Source organism: Balaenoptera borealis, assembly GCF_965194805.1.
Source record: "Balaenoptera borealis genome assembly, chromosome: 2".
NCBI classification, from domain to species: Eukaryota; Metazoa; Chordata; class Mammalia; order Artiodactyla; family Balaenopteridae; genus Balaenoptera; species Balaenoptera borealis.
In genome coordinates this window covers 177,300,129-177,326,434 of record NC_138867.1, presented here as the reverse complement: position 1 = coordinate 177,326,434, position 26,306 = coordinate 177,300,129, and the positions used below count along the sequence as shown (strand labels likewise).

The following is a 26,306-nucleotide window of genomic DNA, read 5'->3' as shown; positions in this document are numbered from 1 at the left end:
TTATGCAAATAACGCTCCCGGAGGCCCCGCCCCTCTCCCCGCCGCGGAGTCTGCGCTGCGCGGCGCGGCGCGGCCCGGCCGGCCGACGGCGTCTTCATCTCTGCGTTCGCTCGCTGGCCGGCCGTCTGTCTGTCAGTCCCGCCGCACCGGGGCCGTCTAGGTGGAGCCGGGGCTCAGGCGGCGGCAGTCTAGACCCGGTGAGGGGGAGGGCCTTGGGGAGCCCCCTGTACCCCTTCTCTCCTGCTTCCGACCCTCGGTCTGTCTGGCCAGGGTTCGGTTCCTGTGGGTCGGGTCCCCTGCGGGTCCAGCGCGGGGAGGGGGAGGGGAGGCTGCGAGCTGAGGCTTGGGGACCGGGCTGGGGGAGGGGAAGGTGGGGAGGGGACCCCGGTGAGGCTGACGGTGATTGTGTGGTTGTCGTTACGTGTCAGTGTGTGGCTGTATGAGTGATTGTGTGGCTCGTGTCTCTGTGACTGTGTCTCCTGTGGCTGTCATTTGCGGCTGTCGCCGTGGGTATCACTCTGATGGTGAGTGTGTGGTGGCTGTGTTGTTGGGGTCGCCTTTGCGTGGCCGTGTGACTGCTGTCACAGTGATTGTATGGCTGGCTCGGTGTCTGTATGGTTGTGTGCATGTGACTGTCATTGTGTGGCTGCTGTTGTGTGTTCCTTCTGATGGTGGGGGGGGGGCGTTATCGTGTTCCAGTGTGTGGCTGTGATCATGAGCCTTTCCTGTGTGGCTCTGTGTGCGAGTCTGTGCCGTGGTCCATGTCTGTGCCCTCGTGTGGCCATGTGGCTGCGGTTGTGGATGGCACAGGGGACTGTCAGTGTGGACGAGAGACTGTTAATGTGTGTCATCCTGTGCCTTGTAATTGGGGGTGTGACGCTGTGACCAGTTCTGTGGCCCCCCTCCCACTGTGTGTGGTGACTCTTTTTTTGATGTGGCTCTTAAGTGTGTTGGCAGCCTCGAGTCTGTCCCTGATGGTGGTGGAGTGAGGGCTGTGTGTGGGGCTGTGAGGTGTGTGAAGGACCTCCTGTTGTGTCCCAGTGACCATGTGGGGGGGGATTTGTTTGATCTGTGTGGGTGTCTGTGACAGGCCGTGTGCACACTGTGCTGTGTGTGTGCAGTTATGTGTGTAGTGGGTGTTGGGCACCTGTCTGAATGAGCGAGCGTGTCTTGTTCACCACAAGGCTGGCACCCAGCACAGGGCCTGGAACCCAGCAGGCCCTTGATCCTCGCTGGTGGGATGAATGAATGTGTGTGTGGTGTTTGGGATGGAAGCTCTGGCTGACTTGTGTACTCTGGGGGTGCCGGTGTGTGTTTGTGTCTCTAAGAAGGTGAGGGGGCCGTGGCTAGGTGGGCATCTTGGGCATCTGGGCTCTCTGGTGACCCTCACCCCCACATGTCACATTGCAGAGCAAGCCACGTGGATGGGGCACTGGACCCAGAGTGCCTACCCTTACCTGCCTGGGCCTCAGTTTCCAAATCTGTGCAATGGGGGTGACCATCCCTGCCCTGCTGGCCGCCAGGAGTGGCTGTGAGTCTGTGGGCGTGGCAGCGGCCTGCAGGAAGTCATAGGGCCCTTTCACAGGTGAGGTTAGGCTGGGAGAATGGGTCAAGCAGGTGCTGGGGACTCAGGTTAGACTGGGGGAAGGGGAGAGCACGTTGAGGGGGAGATAGCCCTCTCGTGATACAGGGAGGCAGACGGGCTGGGAGGAAGGGGAAGGAGGGAGAGAGGGAGAGGCAGCTGGGAGAGAAGGAGGGCCTGGCCATCAGCCCAAACCAGTCAGGCACAGCCCATGGGGACAGGAGAGGGAGGCCCCTGAGGGCCAGGAGGGAAGTGGTATAGGGAGAGGGGCTTGGTGGGGGTGGGTGACAGGGAACATGGGGTCTCCTGTAAAGCATGTGGGGAAAGAGTATGGGGTCTCCTAAAAACTAGTGGGGGTGAGGACCCTTCTTTGTGGGGGAGGGGTCCACATTAGCTGGAGAAGTCTCTGCTAAAGGCCAAGGGCATGGGTCCCACATGCTAAGGAGGCCAGGCCCTCCTAAAAGGTATGGGGTCAGAATCTCCTGTGTAGGCTGTGGGGGGAGAAGACCACTATACAATCTGTGGGGACCCCAGCAGAGGCTGAGCTGAGCAGGTTGTGTCAGGGGAGGCTGGTGCCTCCAATGGGCAGGGGCAGGGCAAGACCTGCATATGCGGAGGCGTGGCCAGAAGACTCAGGGGGCGGAGCCAGGGCTCCTTGGCTGTAGTCCGAGGGGCCAGGGATGGGGGCCAGGTTGTGGCCAGAAGACTCCACAAGCAGGTGACCTGAGCCTCCCCTTAGGCCCCACCCTGGCAGTGCCACTCCCTCCCCTCCTCCACAGGCCCGGCCTTCACCATGGCGGGAGGGAGACCTCAGCTGAAGAGGAGTTTCTCCATCATTCCCTGCTTTGTCTTCGTGGAGGTGAGGAGCACAGTACCTCCCCTGCCCAGACCCTCAAGGGGGAGGAGGCACCTTTGGAAGTGGCAATCCGGGGTTCAACCCAGCTCTGCCCATCCTTACTGTGGGACTCTGGGCACCTCACATACCCTCCCAAGCCTCAGTTTCCTCATCTGTCAAATGGGCATAATTAGAGTCCCTCTCTCCTAGGGCTGTTATGAAAGTAAAATGGATTAATTCATGGAAGAGGTTTAGTATGCCGCCCTGCCCACAATAAGAGTTACACCTGTGGTAACTCTAGTATTTCTATCAGTAGTATTCTTTCTTTCTCTGTTGGTCTGTTCCTCCACTACCCACTATCTCTCTCTCTCTCTGAGCTCTGGCCCTGTCCTGTCTCCCTCTTCCCAGTCCCATCTCCTCTCTCCTCTTCATCTCTCTCTCTATCTCTCCCCCTTGTCTCTGTCTCCATCTCTGTGTCTCCATCTCCGTGGCCCAGCTCAGGCCTGACCCTCTCTGTTCTTACTCTGTCTCTCTCCCGACCCTGGCTGGGCGGCAGTCGGTGCTGCTGGGCATCGTGGTCCTGCTTGCTTACCGCCTGGAGTTCACGGACACCTTCCCCGTGCACACCCAGGGCTTCTTCTGCTATGACAGTACCTATGCCAAGCCCTACCCAGGGCCTGAGGCTGCCAGCAGAGCACCCCCAGCCCTCATCTACGCCCTGGTCACCGCTGGGCCCACCCTCACGGTGAGACTGGGGGTAACCTGGCTCAGACTGTGGGAAGGGCCTTCCAGGAGGCAGGAGGGCCAGGTGGAGATGGGTGGAGGGCTGGGCTTGAAGGCCAGGAAGACCACGCCTCGGTCTTGCCCACAGATCCTGCTTGGGGAGCTGGCACGTGCCTTTTTCCCTGCACCACCATCAGCCATCCCCGTCACTGGGGAGAGCACCATCGTGTCCGGGGCCTGCTGTCGCTTCAGCCCCCCGCTGCGGAGGCTGGTCCGCTTCCTGGGTGAGTGACTCGGTCAGGGGTCAGCCATGCAAAAGGGCTATGGGCCAGGCTCAGATATAATAAGAATTCCAGGGGGGGAAGGCCTAGAATTGCCATGATGGTGACTTCATGGGGCAAGAGGGATGCGGGCTGAGGTCAGTCATGGTGGAGGTTCTAGAGACATTGGTGGGGCCTAAGCCAACCATGATGACAACTATAAGAGGGGGGCCCCAAATTGCCACAAGGAGAGTCTCAGGCAGAAAAAGCACAGGACAGACACCAGGGGGCCCTGGGGGCAGGGAGATGAGAACGCTGGCTGCGCTTTGAATATGGTGCCAGCCACAGCTGGTGGCCTTAGGGTAGGGCAGAGCTCATCCAAAATGGTGGTCCCTGTGGCAGAGGGCTGGAGATCCAGCCCTGGCTGAGTGGTGCTCCAGGAGAAAAGTGATCAGCTCAGTAATAGCGAGTCCAGGGGCAGGTATGGGAGCCCCAGAAATGCCATCACGGTGGTCCTAGGAGGTCCCTGGCATGGCCCCAATCCTGATGTAATGCTGTTGAGGGGTCCCAGCCCAGCTATAATGGATTCCAGAGGAGGGCCCACTCCTGGCATATTGGTAATCCCAGAGGGACAGAGGCCAGAGGCCCAGAATGCCATCATGGTGGTCCCAAGGGAAGAGGAACATGGCCCAGTTATTATGGGGGTATGGTGTTAGGGGGAGTCCCAGCTATGCTTTAATGTCAGTCACAGGAACAAGGAGACAGGGGCCTATATGAGCCGTAAGGGGGCTCACAGGAGGACGGCTGCTAGGCCCTGGCATGAACCCCCTTTCCTACCCCACCCCAGGGGTCTACTCTTTCGGCCTCTTCACCACGACCATCTTCGCCAACGCAGGGCAGGTGGTGACCGGCAACCCGACGCCGCACTTCCTGTCCGTGTGCCGCCCCAACTACACGGCCCTGGGCTGCCCGCCACCCTCACCGGACCGGCCAGGGCCCGACCGTTTCGTCACTGACCAGGGTGCCTGTGCTGGCAGCCCCAGCCTTGTGGCCGCTGCGCGCCGCGCTTTCCCCTGCAAGGACGCTGCCCTTTGCGCCTACGCCGTTGCCTACACAGCGGTGAGCCCCGAAACGGGGGCACGGCAGTAGTGGGGCGGCCAGCGGGCAGGAGACCGTCTGGGCTGGAGCCTCCAATCCCTCCCCGAGTGAGGCCACGCATCACTGTGACACCGTCCCTAGGGCAGAGGCTCCCACTCCTCCCCTTGGACCCTGGCCACGCCCCCCTTGGTGTCTGGCCACGCCTCCTGACCCACTAATGCCACACCCAAAGGAGGCTATTGGCTCAGCACCCTGAAGCCTAGCCAAGTCTCCGCCATGCTACAGGTCCTGGATATTGGCTGGGTGACTCGGTAATGGGCTTTCAACTCCATCCCCTGGAGCCCTTGCCCTCCAGTTTGTCTTCGCCCTTTATTGGCCTGGCCACGCTCCTGACTTGACTTCACTGGAACTTCCTGACTCTGTCCCCTGTCTTTCCCTGGTCGCACCCTCTGTTGCTTTGATTCCTTTTTCTGGCATTGGGGACTGTGCTTCTAACCCCGTCAGTGGTCCCCAGGGGTTTGGGGACTCCACCTCCTGGAGCTCCTGGAGCTGTCACTTGAGCCCTGACTCCACCCTCTGACTTTGTGGCCACACCCTAAGCCAGCAAGCATCCTTCCCCATCCCACCTGGACCTGGGGCCCAGGTCCCCCAGAGACCTGGGCCCCAGACCCTATCCACTGTTCTTTGGTGCTCAGGCCACACACACCCCCATCCCTGCAAAGGCCCACTGGGGGTCCATGACTCCATCCCCTGAACTCCTGTCCCCCGGGCTCTGTTCCCTGGAGCCCCTGGCCGGTGCCTCCAGTCCCATTGCGGCTTCTCAGGATTCTGGCCACACCCCCTATCCCTGAATGCAGTGTCCGCTTGGGTTTGGGAACTGCTGCTGCCATGTCTCCTCTGACCCATCCGGCTCCTGCAGATGTACGTGACGCTCGTGTTCCGCGTGAAGGGCTCCCGCCTGGTCAAACCCTCACTCTGCCTGGCCCTGCTGTGCCCCGCCTTCCTGGTGGGCGTGGTCCGCGTGGCTGAGTACCGCAACCACTGGTCTGACGTGCTGGCCGGCTTCCTGACAGGGGCGGCGATCGCCACCTTTCTGGTGAGCCCCCTTGCCATCCATCCTTGACCCAAGAGGCAGGACTGCATGACGGTGAAGGGTGTGGACTCTGTACCTTGGGCGAGTCCCTTAACCTTACCTAGCTTGGACATTCTCATCTGTGAACTGAGATAACGGGACTGGGACCGAGGTAAGGCGAGTGAGGCACTCGCTTTGAGCACAAAATTTAAGGAGGAGCCAAAACACTCAGTAAAGCAGATAAATAATATTTTAATGAAACATTTTTAAAAATCAAAATTAATGCAAAAACCCATAATGTCCAAAATACCAAAGGTTTAAATAAGGACAGGATCAGATCCTCTTACACAACTTGGCCTTACTTGCCTCCCCGTGTGGAATAAGTAATAATAGTACCTATCTCTTAGTAAAGTGGAAAGAGCAGTGTTTGGCACATAGTAAGCACCATAAAAGTGTTAGCTGTTTTTGCAATCCTGAGCCTCAGTATCCTTATCTGAAAAATGGGGATGGTAATTTACCTTATTGGCCTCAGGCCTCAGCATGCCCCCTCCCTCTGTCACAGGTCACCTGTGTCGTGCACAACTTCCAGAGCCGGCCACCCTCTGGCCGAAGGCTCTCCCCTTGGGAGGCCCTGGGCCAAGCCCCCACCATGGACAGCCGCCTCGAAAAGTTAAGTGTGGCCCAGGTAAGGGGGGCCGGGGGCTGCTCCCGGCTGGAGAGGGTGGTGGGTGGAGGAGGACAAAGGAGGCAGGAAGTCAGGCAGGCAGTGGGGGTCTCAGGGCCATGGAGAGGTGGAGGGATCACTCATCTCTGTGGACCTAGGTCCTGGGGGGACCGTCCCACAGGATGCAAGGGCGGGCCCCCCCCTCCCTCCCAAGGGAACATGGTTAATCCTGAAAACTTGTTGTCTTTTCCATTGGGCTCTCTGCCCGATGAGCCCCTTGTGGCTCTGGCCAGTGGGGCCCAGGGGGCCGCTAGCCCCTTCCCTCTGCCTCTTTGTCTCAGGAACCCGAGGCCTGCAGGCCGCATTCGACACCGGCACGGCTCACCCCATCCAGTGAGTGTCGAGGGAGTGGGAGGATAAACGGGGGGACTTCCAGATGGCGGTCACTGCCACAGAGGTCTCACCTGTGCTCTCATGACCCCTCCCAAGCTTTCTAACCCCCTGACTTCTGATCCCTAGAGCCGCAGAACTGCGCCCACCGTGGCCACCTGATCCCCAGCTGCGTGTCCTCCAGGGCTCCAGCCATGTGTTCATCACCCCGTGTGCCCCGCCCTCGACTGAGGTCTGAGCCAACACCCTTGCCTCTGCCCCTGCCCCTGCCAGCACCAACCCCCAGCCAGGGCCCCTCGCCCTCCTCCCCTGGGCTTGGGGGGCCGGGCGGGGGTGGTGGCCGTGGCCGGAAGCTGCTGCTGCCCACACCCCTTCTGCGGGACCTGTACACCCTTAGTGGACTCTATCCCTCCTCCTTCCACCGGGACAACTTCAGCCCTTACCTGTTTGCCAGCCGTGACCACCTGCTGTGAGGCCCAACACCCACCCAGAATCTGCCCAGTCCCCATTTCTTCCCTGCCACGCGTGTGTGTGCGTGTGCTGTGTGAGTGCCAAAGCCCTTGTCCCCAATCCAGCCAGGCCCAGACATCAGAGGATGGCTGGAAGGACATCCAGGGGACCCCGTGCCTCTCTTGCCCTCTGGGACATCCAAGTGGGCATAATTGGGAGATGGGTCCTTGCCTCCTAGGATTGCCCTTTTAAGGGCCAAAGCCTGACTCTACTGGGCATTGCCCAGCCAATGGGAGTCCCCCAGTTCTCAGAATTCTGGCCAAAAGGAGTTCACTCCAGCCAATAGGAGCCTCCCCATCATTTCTTAGAATCCTCAGGCAAGAGGGCAACTCTAGCCAGTGTTCAGCGTCTGAACAATGAATAGGAGTCCTTGGTTCTCAGAATTTCTAGGGTGGGTGGGTATGATTCCAGTCAATGGGGGACCGCCCATGTCTAAGCATGTGCAAAGGAGAGGAGGGAGATGGGGTCATCTTTTGTCATCGGGTCCTCTCTCCTCAGAATCAGAGAGTCCAACTGGAGGGTGGGGGGCAGGCTCCCCCGTGGCAGGGTCCTTGGGGTACCCCTTCCTCTCTCAGCCCCTCCCTCATGTGCAATCTCTCACCCAGTCCCTCCTAACTCCCAGCTTATGCAGGGCTTGCCCCAGTTCAGAGGTTTTGGAGTTCAGGGTGCTGCATCCTTCCTTGCCTGTGCCCAGGTCACCCCAAATCCTTCTGTTATTTATTAGGGCCGTGGGGAAGGAGTTTTTTTTCTTAGAACCCACCCCTGTTCTTCACACTGCCCCCCATGCCTCAGCCTTGTACACATGTGCCATCATAGGGGCACAGGTGGAGCAAAGAGGGCTCCCCACTCCAGGCAGCCGAAGGCAGTGGGCAGGGGAGACACTGCCCCCTTTTCCTGCCCCCTCCTCATCTTTAATAAAGACCTGTTTGTAACAGAAGTTTGGCTACCTGCCTTCCTCCCCCAGGTGGCAGGGTGTGGAGGACTTTAATTTTGGGTCTAGGTGTCAGTGAGGCTGGGTGTGAGTGTATTGTCACAGGGCGATTGTGGAGAGGCAGCATGGGGCTGTGGGGTCCGTGACTTGGCTTTAAATCCTGGCTCAGCATTTCCTGGTTGTGTGGCCTCAGGAAAGTTAATTAACCTCTCTGTGCCCTTGTTTCTTCATGTCAAATTCGAACAACCCTACAAGCCGCATGTAAGGCACACAAACACACGGTGAGGGGCCTCATAATGACTGCCTTCCCCAGGCGGCTGGTCTGTTTCTGACCATGGCCAGGGTGCAGAGGGCACAGGGAATCGGGTGAGGGGACCCTAAGGGTTCTAATAGAAGGGGATGCTGAAAGCTGTAGGAACCTCCAAGCTGAATCCCTGACTACATGGATTTGAGCAGGGGTTCTGATTATGAGGTTCTGCTGAGAACCAGTCCCTGAGGACCCAGCAGAGACCAGGGAAGGTAGGAGGGACACGGAGCCACAGACCACCTCCCCCCCCCTACACACGCTGTGGCTCTTAGGGACTTCAGACAGGCCATTCAGGGCACGGAGTCATCCAGAAACTAGGAAAGGGGAGTCTGCTTTCCTTTCTTTCTCGTTTATTCATCCATCCATCCATTTATTCTTTCAGCAAACACTATGGAGCACCCCCACCCCACCCCTGCCGAGTGCCAGGTGCTGTTTAGTTAGGCACAGGGGCTGCAGCAGTGAGCAGAACAGACACAAAATCCTGCCCTCATGGAGCTCACTTTCTAACACCTGAGAGACAATAAACAAGATAAATAAGCTATACACAAAACCACAATTCCAAATTTCAAGAAGTTCTGGAAACCAAAATTTGTTTCTCATTTGTGGCAAAACCTGACCTGAACTGACATAGGTTATTATAGCTTTTCTTTATTTAACTTTATGTGACTATTCTATTCTTTTCCTGCAGATAAAGTGTTCGACTTAGAATGTTATCCCAGGTCCAACTAGGGGTGTTATTCAGTGCATAGTATTTACACCGTAGAACCTTTCGAAAATCTGAAAAATTCTCAATTCTAAACTGTAGGATCAAGGATTTAGGTCAGGGATTGAGATCGCTGATCTGTTAGATTGATAAGTGATAGAGAAAACTCAAGCTAGAGAAGACAATGGGACAACTCTGGGATGGGGACACAGCTTGCAATTTAAAGAGGGTGGTCAGGGAAGTTCTTTCTGAGGAGTTGGCACCGGAGATGAGGTGTGAAGGAGGGAGGGAAGGGAGCCATGCACGTATCCGCCGTGTGGAGCGGGCGGAGCGTTCCAGGCAGAGGGAACAGCAAGAATGAAGGCCCTGAAGTGAACGTGCCGGCTGTGTTCGGGGAACAGTGAGGACACCTGTGCGGTTGGAGCTGAGCAAGCGACAGGGAGACAGAGGGGAGAGGAGGGGGAGGAGGTGGTGGGGTGGATTGAGGGCTGCAGGGAATGAGGTGGACGCATGAGAGGGCTGCAGGCAGACGAGGAACAGAATCGTGGAGCCCCCTGCTTCACCGCCCAGAGCTTCTATTTCCAGGGCTTGCACCCCTGAGGCCCGTGGTCGCTCCAGACTCACAGCTGCCTCCACGCGAGCAGGAAACAAGCAAAACTTCAGCACAATGGACAGCGCCCTACTGCAACCCACTTGGCGCTGTCCGTGGTCCTGATGTTAAGCGGAGGCCAAGAAAGGGTAAAGGCGGGGCTGCCAGACACAAAGTGTCTGGGCCCGCTAGAGAGCGTGGAGACAGCAGCCCTGGCCTTGCACACACCCTCATCCCAGAGTGGATAATTTTAGGTAGAAAATCCAGACTAAGGGACTTCCCTGGTGGTCCAGTGGGTAAGACTCCATGCTCCCAATGCAGGGAGGCCGGGTTCGATCCCTGGTCTGGGAACTAGATCCTGCATGCATGCCGCAATTAAGAGTCTGCATGCCACAACTAAGAAGTCCACATGCCGCAACTAAAGATCCCACATGCCACAACGAAGATCCCGCGTGCTGCAACTAAGACCCAGTACAGCCAAAATAAATAAATAAATAAACATTAAAAAAAAAAAAAAAAAAGAAAATCCAGACTAAGATGTGCTTGCTTATTCAAAAGGCTTCTCGAGGGGCTTCCCTGGTGGCGCAGTGTTTGAGAGTCTGCCTGCCGATGCAGGGGACACGGGTTCAAGCCCTGGTCTGGGAGGATCCCACATGCCGTGGAGCAACTGGGCCCGTGAGCCACAACTACTGAACCTGCGCGTCTGTAGCTTGTGCTCCGCAACAAGAGAGGCCGCGACAGTGAGAGGCCCACGCACCGCGATGAAGAGTGGCCCCCGCTCGCCGCAACTAGAGAAAGCCCTCGCACAGAAACGAAGACCCAACACAGCCAAAAATAAATAAATAAATTAATTAATTAATTAAAAAGAAACAAAAAAAACCCAAAAGCCTTCTCAAGGGCTTCCCCGGTGGTCCAGTGGTTAAGACTCCATGCTTCCACCGCAGGGGCGCGGGTTCAAGCCCTGGTCCGGGAAGATCCCACATGCCGCAGAGCAACTAAGCCTGTGTGCCACAACTACTGAGCCTGTGCTCTAGAGCCCACGAGCCACAACTACTGAGCCCGTGTGCCACAACTACTGAAGCCCGCACACCTAGAGCCCATGCTCCGCAACAAGAGAAGCCACCATAATGAGAAGCCTGCGAAGTGCAACGAAGAGTAGCCCCCACTCGCCGCCACTAGAGAAAGCCCATGTGCAGCAACGAAGACCTAATGCAGCCAAAAATAAATAAATAAATAAAATAAATTTATTTTTTAAAAAAAGATCCTCTAATTAAAAAAAAAAAAAAAAGCCTTCACAACATGCCCCAGTAAGTCTCACAGCCTCTCAAGCTCAACTCGATCAAAACTGAGCTCCGGGCTTCCCTGGTGGCTCACTGGTTAAGAATCCACCTGCCAGTGCAGGGGACACGTGTTCAAGCCCTGGTCCAGGAAGATCCCACATGACGCGGAACAACTAAGCCCGTGCGCCACAACTACTGAGCCTGCGCTCTAGAGCCCACGCGCTGCAACTACTGACCCCACGTGCCTAGAGCCCGTGCTCGGCAACAAGAGAAGCCACTGCAGTGAGAACCCCACTCACTGCAACAAAGAGTGGCCGCTGCTCGCCGAAGCTAGAGAAAGCCCGTGCACAGCAAAGAAGATCCAATGCAGCCAAAAATAAATAAATAAAATAAATAAATTTATTTAAAAAACTGAGCTCTGACTTATAATGTAAGTTAGACCATGACCCTTCTGTGCTCAAACCCTCTGTTGGCTCTTCATGGCACTCTATGGAAAAACCAAAGTTCTCCCAGTGCCCCCAGGCCTTTGCACTTGAAGGTGCCTCCATCTGGAATGCTCTTCCCCTACATAGCTACACAGTTCCCTCTCTCAACTCCTTCAAGCCTTTCCTCAAGTATTACCTTCTCAGGGAGGCCTGCCCCTACCACCCTATTCAAAATTGCAAAAACCAAACAAACAACTGGCCCTTCCCTTCCCTGTGCAAACTTTTTTTTTCTTTTTTTGCACACACTTATCATCTGCCCATAGACTATTTAAACTCTTCATTATCTCCTCCCTCACTAGGATGTCAGTTCCACCAGGACAGAGATTTTGTTGTCTGTTCACCGCTGAACACCTGTGCCTCCTAGGTCAGGGCTGGGCACACAGTAGGTGCTCAATAAGTGTTTGCCAAATGAATGAACGAATCACTTGAGGATGCTGATAAACCAGGGAGGAACACAGACGGACCCTGAGCTCTCCACCTCCTTGTCCCCTCACCCGGCGGTCCTGCCTCCTCCAGGGAGCCCCTCTAAGGTAAGAGTCCTTCTGTCAGGACATGAAGATGGGATCCTGAGAAGGGAGGGAAAGAAGTACCATGTGTATGAGAGATACACCTAATATCTGCATCTCTGCCAATATACTCACTCTGCTACACTTAGGAGCACTTACTCTGTGCCAGGTACTGTTCTAGGAGCTGGGGACCCAGTAGTGAAAGAAAGAGGGACCCTACCCTGGTGGAGCTGACATACTAGTGGGGAGAGAGGCAATAAAATAAATACATAAGGTTGGAAGTGATAAGTTATTTGAAGAGAAATAAAGATGAATAAGCAATTAAAGAGTGAAGGGTGTGTGACTTTACACAGGTGGTCAGGGAAAGCCTAAGTAGGTGATATTTGAGCAGAGATCTGAATGGAATGAAAACAACTAGGGATAGATATCTGGAAGCTGAGTACTCTAGGCAATGGAACAGCAAGTGCAAAGGACTTGAAATGGGGCTGTGTTGGGCATACTCCCATGTATATAACTGTGTGGAACTGTGTGATACGGGTGTCACTCCTGGGTGCTTGTGTACTTAGAGTGTTGCAAAGTGAGGTGAACCATGGGGCTGAGGTTGTGCATTTGACAGGGGAAAGTAACAGCATGCCTCGTGTGTGTGTGTGTGTGTGTGTGTGTGTGTAGTGACAATGGTATGGTTGTATCAGAGTGTGTTTTTGTATGCGTGCAAGGGAAAGGGTGTGGGGGCATGAATGTGGGGAAGAGTGTGTATGGGATGCGTTGTGTCAGGATAGGATATGGCTGTGAGCATGTGAGTGATGGGGATTCTGGAAGTGAAATATATGCAGAGATGCCATGTGTGTGTGTGTGTGTGTGTCTGTATGTATTTGTAGAGGGGTGTGGGGGTACCCGGCTTTGTGAGTGGGTGTATTGGGGGGTGTTGTGGAGCTGTGTTCTGGCCCCAGAGGGAGAGAGAAAGCCCTGGAAATCTCAGTTCGGCCCTGCCCCTGGGTCTCCTGGCAACAGCACCACTTTGAAGTTACCAGGAGACAGAGTTGCCAGGGCAACAGGGGCGTGAGTGGCAGCTCTGGGGAGAAGTCTAGGTGAAGAGACCCAACCAGTGATCACTTGATCATTCACCTTGTTCCTCCTTCTCTCCCAGTTTCCCATCAATTCTACCTTCCTTTCTTCATTTATTCCTTTAACGAACCTGTATTGAGAATCTGCAATGCCCTAGGCACTGACTGGGCACTGGAGATACCGAAGTGAACGTGACAAACAAGGTCGTGCTGTGGCTCTCCCTCAGTCTCCCAGCCCCTTCATCTTTGCCTCTTCTCTCCTGGCCCTTTTTTTATTCTATAGTCCTGCCTCCCACTGTATCCCAAGCAGGACTCCAGAAGCCCCCAGGCCAATGAGGAGGCCAGCTGAGACTCTTCTTCTTTTAGACCCTCAAAGACAGCTGCTTTGCTGTCTGACGGATGTTTTGCACACGAATGTCCTCAAGCCTGCAGCCGCCCCCCCCATTTGTGCAAGTACTCAGGTACAGAGAGAGACACAAGCACATAGCTCCTCCATCTCACCCCTTCTTCATTGTCACTGGGTAACATCAGCAGAAACACACACATACGCATCACAATATTCCTCTGAGATACCCATGTGCTCCATTTTACAGGTGAGCAAACTGAGGCTAGGAGACTTTAAGTAATGTGTCAGTGATTAGGGCCTACTCCCTCCAACTCTCAACCCTTGTACTGTCTGATTAGCTTATTAGCTCAGAATAATAGTATTCATGCTGCTTCCGTCAGCGGACTCACCCAGGGAAGGGCCTTATCTCCCTCAAAGGCCTCCATTCCTTCCTCAGACTAGGTTATTTGCCCCTTCACCGGGGGAGGAGCTAGGAAACGTCGATCTAGCGTTGATGAACAGATCATTGGACCAATGGAGAAGCTAAGTGCACTGTAACCAATGAGACCCCGTCCTGGGCGGGATCAAGGGCAGGAACGGGCCGCCGATTGGACAGAGGTACGCTGCGAATGGCGGAGACGCTGAGGCGGGTGCTAAACTGGGGAAGCGCGGCTGGCCCCGGGGAGGAGAACACATCTGAGGCCGAACCGCCTTTGCTGCTGCTCGGCGGTCCCGGCTCTGGAAAGACAGCGCTGCTATTCGCGGCGGCCCTGGAGACGGCAGGGGAAGGCCGAGGCCCCGTCCTCTTCCTGACTCGGAGGCCTCTGCAAAGCCTGCCCCGCGTGACTGGAGCTGCACTCGAACCCTTGCGGTTACAGGTGAGGCGGAGCGGGACCAGAGGCGGACCAGCCAGTAGCGAGGCGAATGGAGGATTGAGTGACAGGTAGAGACAGACCAATGGCGGAGACGAAGGAAGGGCAAGCCGGAGCAGCCATTATGGGACGGAGTCTAGAACGAGTCGGGGGTGGGACTTTGCTAAGCTTTGTTAAGACTGAGTGAGAAACCATCCAATGAGGGGGCGGAATTAGCAAAGGGTGGCGCCCAAAGAGTGCAGTCAGGGGCGAGTAGGGGGCGGGGCTAAACACGGGTCGGGTCTGGACAAGAGTTTCTGGGCCGCTGGAGTCAATGCTGGGGTCGGACGCTATGGGCTGGTTTTCCGTGGAAAGATTGCCCTAGAGATTTGACAAAACGATATACCTTGTTCTTAACTAATACCGGGAAGTGATGAGTGCAGAATTAAAAAAACAAAGAACAAAAAAAAAAAAAACCAAAAAAAACAAAGAACAAAAAACGGGGGGGGAGGGGGCGGGCATGGCGAACAGAAGAATATTAGACCACTCTGAGCTAGCTGTTTCACTTTGGAACCAGCGGTCTGGGGAGTGAGAGCCACGTCCAGGAAAGTATGCAAGGAAGCAGGGCTGCTATAGCTGAGAGCCTGGCTTCCTGTGCTGAATCTGGCCGTTTCCTTTTTTCCTCTCTCTAGAAGATCCGCTTCCAGTACCCACCCTCAACCCGTGAGCTCCTCCGGCTCCTGTGCTCTGCCCATGAGACCCGGGGGCCAGCCCCCTCCCTCCTGCTGCTCGATGGCCTGGAGGAGTACCTAGCGGAAGACCCCGGGTCCCAGGAAGCCGCCTACCTGGCCGCCCTGCTTCTGGACACAGTTGCCCACTTCAGTCACCGGGTTGGGTCTGGCCGGGGCTGTGGGCTCATTGTGGCCCTCCAGACCCAGGAGGAGGGAGACAGTGGGACTGCCTTGCAGTTGGCACTGCTTCAGAGGTATTTCCCTGCCCAGTGCTGGCTGCAGCCCGATGCACCAGGCCCAGGACAGCACTGCCTCCGAGCCTGCCTGGAGCCAGGTGGGCTGGGTCCCAGGGCAGAGTGGCGGGTGACTTTCCGACAAAGTGGAGAGATGACAGTCACCCCGTGGCCCACGCAGGCTGGTGACACCAGCTTAAACAAGGGTTCAAGCTCTGGAGGCCAACCTTGAGGTTTGGAGTGTGACAACCTCTCTATGCTTCAGTTTCCATGGCTGGAATACCTACCTCAGGGACAGATGCAAATTCAGAGACCTAAAGATTATAAAGTGCTTTTTCTCTCATAAATATAGCATTATCCTGTACATATTGTCAACATATTGTTTAATTTTGCTGTTTTGAACTTGGTAAAGAGTTTAATGATACATGTAATCTGAGACTTCCTTCTTCTCCCGCTCAATATTGTTACTAAGATTCGGCCGTGGGACTTCCCTGGCGGTCCAGTGGTTAAAACTCCATGCTTCCAGTGCAGGGGACACGGGTTTGATCCCTGGTCTGGGAACTAAGATCCCACATGCCATGCAGCGCAGCCAAAAAACAAAAAACATTCGGCCACATTTTCTCAGTCGTTCCTTTTTCCGTACTTTGTATAATTCTTTGGGTGACTATACCCCAATTTACTAATCAGATTGACTTATTTACTGCTATTAACACTCTTGTACACATATCCTGGTTCATGTGTGTGAGGGTTTTTAGGGTACATACCTAGAAGTGGCATTGCTGGAGTAGAAGGTATGCACACGTTCAGCTTTCCTAGGTTATGTCAAACTATTTAAAAGTGGTTAAACCAGAACTCCCATTGAGCCACTTGATGACATTTGGTGTCATCAGAGTGCTGTCTTAGGACAGGGCCTGATTCAGAATAAAGCCCTAGGAATGAACGTTATTGGTATTATTATTAGTGGCAGAGACTAGCTAGCAGCTCATTAAACAGCTTTTCTCTCTTGGGTGCACAGCTAAACTACATTTCCCAGCTGTCCATGGGTCTTGCTAGGGTCACATGACCATTTCTGGCCAGTAGAATTTGTGAAGAAGAGATGGCGCCCACCTCTAGGCTAGGTCCCTAAAGACCACAGAATCTTATGCTGTCTTTCTCTTGTTGGCTGGCAGGATGCAGAGGATCCATCTAAAGACCCCAGGGTAGCCCTGGGGGATGGTAAATCTACAGTCTGGGCTTCTGACTCATCCCAGGGATAACTGCCCACCTGTTTGAATTGAGAAATGAGAGAGAAAATATTTAATGTGTTAAGCCACTCAGTTTCAGGGCAGCTTTGTTAGGGCAGCTAGCATAACATACTAACTAATTCATTTTATTATTATTATTCAGATTGCCAGGTCACAATTTCAGACTGAACTCAAGGCCTTTTACTGCTTCTCCTATGGCCTGGGCCCAGGGAAAAGATGGGGCTTACAGGTATTTATAGAAGTCATGACAGAAAACATATATATATTTATATATCTACACAAAAGACTGTACATTTAAAAATACTGCAAGGTTGTGACTTTCTGACCAGGATGAATTGAGCAGAAAGCCAAGGTCAGCAGGCCTCACTGACCCTGCCGGATAAATCTTGGGCCTGGAGTAGCACTTGAGGTCATTCTGGGTCCCCGTGCACCTGAGGGCTGGAGTCCTAGGAGCAGGCCACGTAGCTCGGGGGTGAAGGCTCGGGGGCTGGGATGAGGCTATTCTCATAAGGGTTGGAGTGGGGGCCATTGGATGAGCCCCTCTGGGCTTCCTGGGAACCCCCCGAGCTGTAGTCAGTTGAGATACCAGAGTCAGACACCACGAGGTACAGGTACTTTAGGTGGGGTGGGGTAGGGGGCAGCTCAGGGGGAAGTGCCCTCGGGCGTAAGAGCTGGGAGCTGGGATCCAGGATGGTGTACTCAAAGCTGGCAGCCGAGGCCCCCTCCAGCCCAGGCTTCAGGGCCAAAGCGGATGAGCAGGAGGATGCTTCTGAGCCTTCATCCATGGCTGCTGCGTCCTGATCGCCTCCAGGCTGTGGGAGGTCCTCGCTGGGCGGGCTCCGGGGCAGCAAGCACTTGTCCAGCACCAGGTAGCTGTCTTGGGCATGCTCGCTGCCCACCGGCTCCAACAGGGGCCCCTCATCATCTGCCCCTGGCTCCACTGCCTGTGTCACACCCCAGCAGCGCTCAGAGAGGACCTCCAGGGGGGCAGGTGGGTCCTCTGTGAAGGGGGTGCAGGGGCTCCACCACAGACAGCCATCAGTTTGGTACAGCCACAGCTGGGGAAACAGCAGCTGCCTGCTCAGAGACCGGGGATTCGGCCACAGGAGCAGGGAAACCCCAGGCCCTGAGGGGACAACCAGGCCACCTACCTGGAAGTTACCCTTGTGGGTGGTGAAGAGGCCCTCAAACTCGCTCTCGGGGCTTGGGATGCCAGGCCATATCTTCTGCTTCAGAGTCCTAGTGAAGCCAAAAGAAACGAATACCTGGGCATGTGTCACTGACCATTCACCAGCACCCCCTCAGCACCAGTCACAGAGCAAAGATACTCCTAGTCCCCTGTGATCATAACGAAGGCAGAGGAGTGTGTGGGGCTGAGGAACAGGGGCTCGGCCAAAGCATCTGCCAGGCCCTACAGAAGGGCAACTGGAACAAAGTTTTGAAGGACACATAGGAGTTCAATATGCTCCCTCTAAAACCCACCCAGTCTTGTCTGAAGGTCCATTATGTTACTTCCCTCCTCACTCCTTTCCATAGTTCCCCAATGCATTCAGAATAAAATCCCAATTCCTCCCCACAGCCCTGCAGAAGACCCTGCATGGTCTGACCTCTGTCACCTCCATCTCATCATCCACCACTTCCCCCCTTACACACTCTTCTCTAGCCATACAGCTCTTCTTGCAACTGCTTCAATGTTCCAAGCTCATTCCCACCGCAGGGCCTTTGCACTTGCTGGGTTTTCTCCCTGCTTTTCATGTGGCTGCCTCCTACCAGACTTCAGGTTTCTGCTCTGATGTCACCTCCCAGAGGCCTTCCCTGACTATCCTGTCATGGCCCCATACCCCATTTATTTCTGTGATATCACTCATCACAACTTATAATCAAATATCTGTTGATTCCCTTATTTGTTGTGTGACTCAGCTATGAGATCCACAAGGTCAGGGATACGTCTGGTTTGTTCTACACTTTCTCCCCAGTGCCTAGCACATAGTTGGCATTCAGTATGTATTTTCCAACCAAGTAAATGAACAGGGCCTTGAAAGACAACTAGGAGATTGCTTGGCAGACATGGCAAGAAGGACATTCCTGGCAGAAGGAACAGTATGTGCCAAGCCTCGGGGGTGTGAAAACACATGGTTTGTACTTGGAATTACAAAAACCTCAGGATGGCTGGTCATATCGTAAAGCATCTAAGGAGCTTGACAACAGGGGTGGGAGGCACTTGGGGTTCAATCGTTTCAGTAAGCCCATCTGGTTGATTTTACAGAAGTTGATGAAATTGGGAAAAAGTACTCACAAAAGGAATCCAAGAAGGGGCAGCCACTGAGGTAGGAGGAAAACCAGGTGAAAGTATGCCCAAGAGCAGAGGATTTTAAGTAAGAGTCTGCGTCTGACCTGGCTTGCATGCCAGTCCTGCGACTGACTCCTCATTGTGTGACCCTGGGCAAGTGCCTGCCCCTCTTTGAGCCTAGGTTTCCACAGGGAAAGGAGAACGTTGGTGGGGAGGAATCTGAGCCAGGTGCCGAGCGGGGCGCTCACCGGCGGTGGGAGAGCAGGGTTAGCACGGCCAGCAACAGCAGAATGAGCACGAGCACGAGGGAGAGCGTCAGGATGAGGGGGTCCAAGTCTGGGGAGCAGGGAGGAGGTCAGGGCGGTGAGCTTGCCCCATGCTCCGCCCAGCCCCTCCTACACCCCTGCCTGGGGCCTCACCACTAGCCGTCAGCAGCGACACAGGCTCGGACCAGGCGCTCCAGAAGCCACCGAAGCTCGGCTCGGCCATACGCGCGCGTATCCTGAAGGTGTAGCGCGTTCCGCCCCGCAGGTTACTCAGCACGCACTCAGTGCGGCCGTCGAGGATCTCCACCTGGAGGCGGGCCCAGGTGAGAGGTGTCGCCAATAGGGGCGGGGCGGGCAAAGGAGGGTATGTGAGGGTGGGCCCTGAGGGACCGAGCCAATCAGAGAAAGGAAGAACCGAGCCCAAGCATGGGGAGGCGGGCAATGAAAGCAGGAGGCCGGGCCCAGGAAGGGTCGGGGCCAATCAGCATGGGGCCCCAGGTAGAAGAGGGCGGGCTCGGGCAATTTAACTGCGGGGCCAGAGCACAGAGGGGGCGGGCCCTGAAGAAGTCTAGGGTTTGGGACAAGGGTTAAGTGGGACTGAGTCCAGGTGGGCTGGGGAAAGGGGACATTGGGAAAGGGGACAAGTCGGTGGACGTGGAGCTGCCTTGAGCGGGAGGTGGAGGGGCGAGGCCATGGGGGAGGGGCCGTGGTGACCGTCTGGGTGGGACCTAGAGGGCCTGTCGACTCTGGAGCCCTTGGGGCTAGGCCATAGGAGCGAGCCTCACCCTCTGCGCGCCACCAGCGGCGTTCTCTGCCGAGATGTTCACCTCATAGCGGATGAGGCTTGCCATGGGTGCCCCAGGCGGTGGGAGCCAGCGCAGTACCACATGGCCGCCCTCGTCTGCCCGCCGCGCCAGCAGCCCAGCGGGAGGGTCTAGGAGCACTGTGGAAAGGGGTTGCTCAGGTGGGCGGAGACTGGGACTCCCTCCCGACCACTCTCCCATTCCCAGCGCTCTTACCCACTTCGTTGATGTGGATGATTCGGCGGTAGCGTGAAGCGCCCGAGGAGGCCGCAGTGACGCTCAGCTCTAGGGGCACGAAGCTCGACGTGTCGGCTGTAGGCAGCGAGCACCAGAAACGCACCAAGCCGCGGGTGGTGGGCGCCTGATGCAGGCGGCACGGCTTCCACGGCTCACCCCTGTTCGCCCAGGAACCAGCGAGGGTAGGGAGCAAGTTGGGAGGCATTGCCGGGACCGAGGGCGAGTTCTGGACACTACCACCAGGGGGCGTCCCAGCCCCGACGTACGCGACGCCTTAGTCCTGCTTTGGAGCGGTGTTGTCCCAGCCCTGAAGTTTGGGGTCGCACTCCAGCAGTGATCACGGGAGTGTTCCAGCCCCGACCACTAGGCAGCGTGTCAGCCCTGACCCCGTGGGCTTCCCAGTAGTGACTACCAGCAGAGGTGCCATCCGGCCCCTGGCACCATAAGTCCCAAGGTGCGAGCTCCGGGGAGCGCTGCTCGGCCCGCCCGCCCCCTCCACCTGTGGGGCGCTCCACCTGCCCCGTCGGACTCACTCGAGCTGGTAGGAGAAGCTGTAGTTGTCCGGGCCGACCCCGGCGCTTGCCGCTTCCTCCCAGAAACACACCAAATCCTCCAACCTCTCGGTGAAGCACAGAAACTCTTCAGGCTCGCGGGCTGTCAGCAGGGCCGCTGGGGATGGGGGCCAGGGGAGGGGGTCAGGGGACCCGAGCCCCGTCCTCGGGCCACAGCATCCTCCCCTCCCTCCTGCCGCCTGTGCGGACCGATAAGAAAAAAGCCCCGCCCCTCTGGCTACCCCAGTGGGGCCCTTCGAGGGGTCTGCAGAAATGCTGCCCCCCGAACTCCCACGCGTAGGTTGCATGTCTTATTGTCTCCCCACACACGCCCGCCCACCCCGCGACCCGCTGAGCTGAGCGCAGCATTCAAGGCCTCCGCCTCCCGCTGCCGGCCCCGCCCCAGCCCAGGACGTGCGTGCGGGTGAGTGTGTGTGCAGGAGGCGGGGTCCCCTATCAGCCCCGGCAGGCTCCCGGCTGCCCGATAGCGCCAACCGTGCCCCCCGCCCCCGCTCCCTCAACCCCGCGGACCCAGGGATATGGCGCCCGCATGCAAACAGTGTTTACAGACGCCTGCGGCCCGGCCCCTCTGACTCGGACCCTGGTTTTAGCCTCCCTCCCCCACTGGAGGGTCGGCTAGGTCCCTTCCCCTTGGGGACTCTAGACTACAGGGCCTAGAACCAGCACCACCCCTGCCCCATTTAGTGTTTAGCATGTCCCAGACTCCTTGAGAAGATAAAACAGGACGCTTACGCCCCTCTCTAGCTTCTCCCGCAGAACGCAGTGTGGGGATACAGACCCGCAGTATGCCATATCAGGTCCCAGTCTAGGGTTCAGCCACCAGCTTGGGCTCCAGGACACAGACTCGGGTTCAGAACCTGGCATGGTCCCCAGGACCCAAGCTGGAAGTTCAGGCCCCAGCATTGCCCTCCAGGACCTAGTGCGGGGGTCCACACTCAGCTCCACCCTTACCTTTGCTTTCAAACTTGGGGTCCGGTGGGTTGGGTGGGGGAGCCCAGGTTGCCCCAGCGAGTAGGAGACAGAGGAAGCCAACTCCAGGCCAGAGGGGTGCCCCGAGAGGATACATGATGCAGCCCCTGCCACGGGAGGCCCAGGGCTCCTGCCCCCCCCCTTCCTCCGCCCCAGGCACAGTCCACAGCTGGGTCAGCAGCTGCCTCCGCCGGACACAGCTGACCAGGCCTTCCCGGCCAGGCGCCTCCAAGTGGCAGCTCCCCCGAGGGGGCGGGACCAGCAGGCAGCCTGGGCTGAGATAAGAGGGAGGCAGCCGCCCTGCCGGGCCTGGCTAGAGAGGGCAGAGGCCCTCCAGGGCCCGGGGGCCCCTTGGGGGTGGGGTGGGGGGGTGGCGGGAGCAGCTCTGGTTTCTGCATAGGACCCACTTTCTTGCTGTGTGACCCTGGACAGGTGACTCACCTTATCTGAGCTTCAGCCTTTTCATCTGTAAAATCCGACTTGGCACATAGCAAACATTCCAAAAATGTAAGCTACTGATATTATCAGGCTCATCAACATCTCTTCCCAGTCTGGGTAGGAAAATAATAATCGTAATAGTGAGTAGCGGTTGATTGTTTGCACAGTGTTGGGCAGTGCTGCCAGACAGTATGTGCGAAAGAGCCTGCATTTGTAAAATTACACATATTCTGGAGTGTGAGTTTTCATTTGTGATTTTTTTGGATTTTTTTTTCTGCTTACATTTGTACACTATTGGGATTTTATTTTACAAGGAGTGTGCAGTTCTTTTAATAATCTGGAAAGTATAGAACAAAGTATAAAAGCTTTTCACGTGGGCTGAGCTTAAACTGGGGTAAACAGCCTCCCCACAGAGGTACATGCCTGGGGAAGGCGGAGGGGGTGGTGGTGATACTTACCTCATTGCGGCAGCCTGCCCCAGATTAGCCAATCAAAGAGCTCCATTCCGGGACTTCCCTGGTGGCGCAGTGGTTAAGAATCCGTCTGCCAGTGCAGGAAACACACGGTCGATCCCTGGTCTGGGAAGATCCCACATGCTGCAGAGCAAGTAAGCCCGTGCGCCACAACTACTGAGCCTGAGCTCTAGAGCCCGCGAGCCACAACTACTGAGCCCACGTGCCACAACTACTGAAGTCCATGCGCCTAGAAGCCACTGCAATGCGAAGCCCGCCCACCGCAATGGAGAGTAGCCCCCGCTCACCGCAAGGAGAGAAAGCCCGCATGCAGCAACGAAGACCCAACACAGCCAAAAGTAAAAATAAATAAATAAATAAATAAATAAAACAGCAACCCTCTAGCCCCACACTCCCCATCAGCCCTTAAACGGCTTAGTAGTAGTAGTAGTAGTAGTAGCATTTTGCATTCCCTGTACTTATTATATCTAATACGTATTTGATGCTTTGTTATTGATTCACCACCTTCACAAGTCCGTTTTATTCATTTCTGTATCCCCAGCACCTAGAACAGGGCCTGCCATACAGTAGGAGGTCAGGAAATATTTGTGGAGTAAAAGATTAGTGAAAAACCAAGCTGAGAGATGTAGAGAAACAGTTGACTTTGTGTTAGCCACTGGATAGAGCTGTTCCTGAGTACTTCTGCACTTTAAAAAAAAAAAATTTATTTATGTATTTTTGGCTGTGTTGGGTCTTTGTTGATGCACGCAGGCTTTCTCTCCTTGCGGTGAGCGGGGCTACTCTTCGTTGCGGTGTGTGGGCTCCTCATCGCGGTGGCTTCTCTAGTTGCGGAGCACTGGGCTCTAGGTGCGCAGGCTTCAGTATTTGTGCCATTTGGGCTCAGTAGTTGTGGCTCGTGGGCTCTAGAGCGCAGGCTCAGTAGTTGTGGCTCGGGGGCTTAGTTGCTCCGCAGCACGTGGGATCTTCCCGGACCAAGGCTCGAACCTGTGTCCCCTGCATTGGCAGGGGGATTCTCAACCACTGCGCCACCAGGGAAGTCCTGTCCTGCACTTTTAAAAACAGAAGTCGGGGAATTCCCTGGTGGTCCAGCGGTTAGGACTCCATGCTTCCCCTGCAGGCGGCACGGGTTCTGTCGCTGGTAGGGGAACTCAGATCCCACAAACTGGGCAGTGTGGACAAAAAACAAACAAACAAAAAACAGAAGTCAATGAGAATCTCTTCCTTGGGAAATTGGCATTTGGATTGAGTGTGTGTGTGTATGTGTGTGTGTGTGTGTGAGAGAGAGAGAGAGAGAGAGAGAAAGAGGGAGAGAGAGGGAGAGAAACTGTAAACTGTGATTATGAGAGGCAAACTAGCCCTGTTGGTAAGTGCATGTGTTCTGATGTATTGCAGACCATTCAGGTTTGAACCCCAACCTTGCCACTTACCACACCACCTTGGATAAGTTACTTAACCCTCCCTAGTCTCAGTTTTTCATGTATAAAATGGGCATGATAATAGTGCACCCCTCCCCCCACACACATAAGGCTATTGTGAAGATTATGAGATAGATTATGTCAACTTCTGAGAACATGCCTGGTGCATTGTAAGCACTCAGTAAGGAGAGCAATTATTTGCTTAAACTAACTTAAGAAGGATGCTGTTACTTACATCTGGTTGGTCTTTTTTTTTAATTAAAATTTTTTAAAAATTTTTTATATTTATTTTTTATTATTATTATTTTTTTGGCTGTGTTGGGTCTTCGTTGCTGCATGCAGGCTTTCTCTAGTTGCAGCGAGTGAGGGCTGCTCTTCATTGCCATGAGTGGGCTTCTCATTGTGGTGGTTTTTCTTGTTGTGGAGCATGGGCTCTAGGCGCGAGGGCTTCAGTAGTTGCAACACGCAGGCTCAGTAGTTGTGGCTCGGGGGCTCTAGAGCGCAGGCTCAGTAGTTGTGGCGCACGGGCTTAATTGCTCCGCGGTATGTGGGATCTTCCCGGACCAGGACTCGAACCCATTTCCCCTGCATTGGCAGGCGGATTCTTAACCACTGTGCCACCAGGGAAGTCCCGATTGGTCTTAATGTCTTAATACTTAGAGAAAAAAAAAAAAATCCTGTAAAGTAGTGTGCTGTGTGCTTAACTCTGTTTTTCATGAGGCCCTACATGATACCTAGATTCTTCTAGCTCCTCTCCCACTCCAGACAATGCCTGGGCATCCCCCATTATTGTTCCAGGGACAATGTTTAGAACCCTAGGGATTGTTTTTTTTTTTTTCTGCATGTTCACCAGAATTCTCCCTTTTCCTAGTAACAGCAAATGTAATTTCTATTTACATGCCCTCCCAGACTCCATTCCTGTGATTTGAAATGTCTCTGCCAGCTGACAGAATGAGCACAGGACCCAGGCCTGGCCAATGAACATATCACATTCCCCCTGAACACAGTGATTGGCTCAGGGGTGGCTACAAGACACGCTGGTCCAGTCAGCTTCTGCTCTGGGACTTTTGCTGGAGCTGATGGGATGAAGGGATTTTCCTTGCATGGGAAGGTGGAGCTGGTGGGATGTAAGCCTGGCACTGCCCCAACGAGGGTGAGGCTGACTTGGAGTGGGGCAGTAGTCATTTAAATGTTCTTTTGGCTACTGTAATAGAGACCCAAATCATAATGTGATGGCTTAAATAAGATAGGCATTTAGTTCTCTCTTTTGTAACAATCCAAGTAGCAGCAATACAATATGGCTGCTCCCTGGTCTCAGAGGGCCACACTCCTTCCAGTTTGTGGCTCAGTTATTCAGAGGGTATGAACCACCTACTGCAAGATGACCCAATCCACGTCTTCATTCTAACCACCAGGAGGCAGAAAAGGGAGAAGGAGAGGACACAACCCTTCTCTTCAAGGGCAGAGCCTGGAATTTACCCACATCCTTTCCCTTTACATCTCATTGGCTAAGACTTTGTCATATGACCACATTTTGCTGCAAGGGAGACTGGAAATGTGGTTTTTACTTTGGGTAGCCTGCTAAAAATCAGTGTTTCCATTACCATAGAAGAAGGTGAATGGATTTAGGGAGACAATGGACAGTCTCATTCTCAGAGCAAATCAGAGGCAAGAGATTTTGTTACAAAGTCCTGGTGACATTTTTGAGTCCCTGGATCCAACTGTGCCTGAAGCTGGACGCATGGAACTTTTCAATGACATGGGCATTCATTTCCTTTTTTGCACATACCTGTTTGATTTGGGTTTTTGACCACTTGAAACAGAAAGAACCCTGATTAATACAGTTAGATATAAAGCTCCTAGTTGATGTCTAGCAGAGTGGGAGTTCATGAGTCAGTATCATTATTGTTGTTGCTGTTGTTGTTATGATTATGTTGCGGGTGGCCCTACAGCTCACTTCGTCTGTGCCTTCTCTACCTGTTTCTTCATCCTACCCCAGCACCGCTAGCTCACCCCTCTCATCCTCACAGCCCTTAATGACTCATGGGTGATGATGTTATTTGTCTCTGATTCCAATGGAATTTCTTCTTCACTCTCCCATATACATGGCAGAAAAGAATCATACCACCCCAACAATGTTGAGGGAGGGAGTCCTGAACCCTCTGTTTGTGACAGAGACCCCCCCTTGATTCAAGTCATGCCTTACCCAACCCCTTTCTTAGGGCTCTTAACTTTTTCTCTCTTCTTTCCTTCCTTTTCTTTCTTTCTTTCTTTCTTTCTTTCTTTCTTTCTTTCTTTCTTTCTTTCTTTCTTTCTTTCTTTTCTTTCCTTCCTTCCTTCCTTCCTTCCTTCCTTCCTTCCTTCCTTCCTTCTTTCTCTCTCTCTCTCTCTCTCTCTCTCTCTCTCTTTCTTTCTTTCTTTCTTTATCTTGATGAAAAGTGAACATGAAGCCCAGGCGCA

The 26,306-nt window shown here is 54.7% G+C and overlaps 3 protein-coding genes across 14 annotated transcripts; 2 read left to right on the top strand and 1 right to left on the bottom strand.

The window, feature by feature from the left end:
* Positions 1-2: 2 nt before the first annotated feature.
* Positions 3-8,071, top strand: PLPPR2 (phospholipid phosphatase related 2; the record flags this gene model as incomplete). 9 transcript variants are annotated; one of them, XM_082378862.1, is made up of 10 exons in its annotated part: positions 3-197; positions 1,411-1,531; positions 2,362-2,441; positions 3,049-3,162; positions 3,289-3,424; positions 4,248-4,519; positions 5,418-5,594; positions 6,133-6,255; positions 6,576-6,627; positions 6,754-8,071. In XM_082378862.1, the coding sequence occupies 10 exons, from the start codon at positions 3-5 to the stop codon at positions 7,095-7,097; spliced, it is 1,614 nt and encodes a 537-aa protein (XP_082234988.1). In that variant the 3' UTR covers positions 7,098-8,071. The 9 variants fall into 9 exon arrangements, with proteins under 9 accessions (XP_082234988.1, XP_082234987.1, XP_082234986.1 ...); XM_082378861.1 differs by having other exon boundaries at positions 2,974-3,162; positions 4,296-4,519; XM_082378860.1 differs by having other exon boundaries at positions 2,974-3,162.
* Positions 8,072-13,924: 5,853 nt separating this feature from the next.
* On the top strand, positions 13,925-15,581 carry SWSAP1 (SWIM-type zinc finger 7 associated protein 1). Its single transcript, XM_082378889.1, has 2 exons — positions 13,925-14,202; positions 14,868-15,581. The coding sequence occupies exons 1-2, from the start codon at positions 13,954-13,956 to the stop codon at positions 15,369-15,371; spliced, it is 753 nt and encodes a 250-aa protein (XP_082235015.1). The 5' UTR covers positions 13,925-13,953; the 3' UTR covers positions 15,372-15,581.
* EPOR (erythropoietin receptor) lies at positions 15,290-26,244 on the bottom strand. 4 transcript variants are annotated; one of them, XM_082378879.1, is made up of 8 exons: positions 21,503-26,244; positions 20,513-20,648; positions 19,959-20,137; positions 19,725-19,882; positions 19,093-19,246; positions 18,922-19,009; positions 17,535-17,622; positions 15,290-17,441 (listed from the first exon to the last, which is right to left on the bottom strand). In XM_082378879.1, exons 1-8 carry the CDS (start codon positions 21,615-21,617, stop codon positions 16,830-16,832), a joined length of 1,530 nt encoding a protein of 509 aa, XP_082235005.1. In that variant the 5' UTR covers positions 21,618-26,244; the 3' UTR covers positions 15,290-16,829. The 4 variants fall into 4 exon arrangements, with proteins under 4 accessions (XP_082235005.1, XP_082235002.1, XP_082235004.1 ...); XM_082378876.1 differs by having other exon boundaries at positions 15,290-17,622; XM_082378878.1 differs by lacking the exon at positions 21,503-26,244 and having other exon boundaries at positions 19,725-19,873; positions 20,513-20,889.
* Positions 26,245-26,306: the final 62 nt, after the last annotated feature.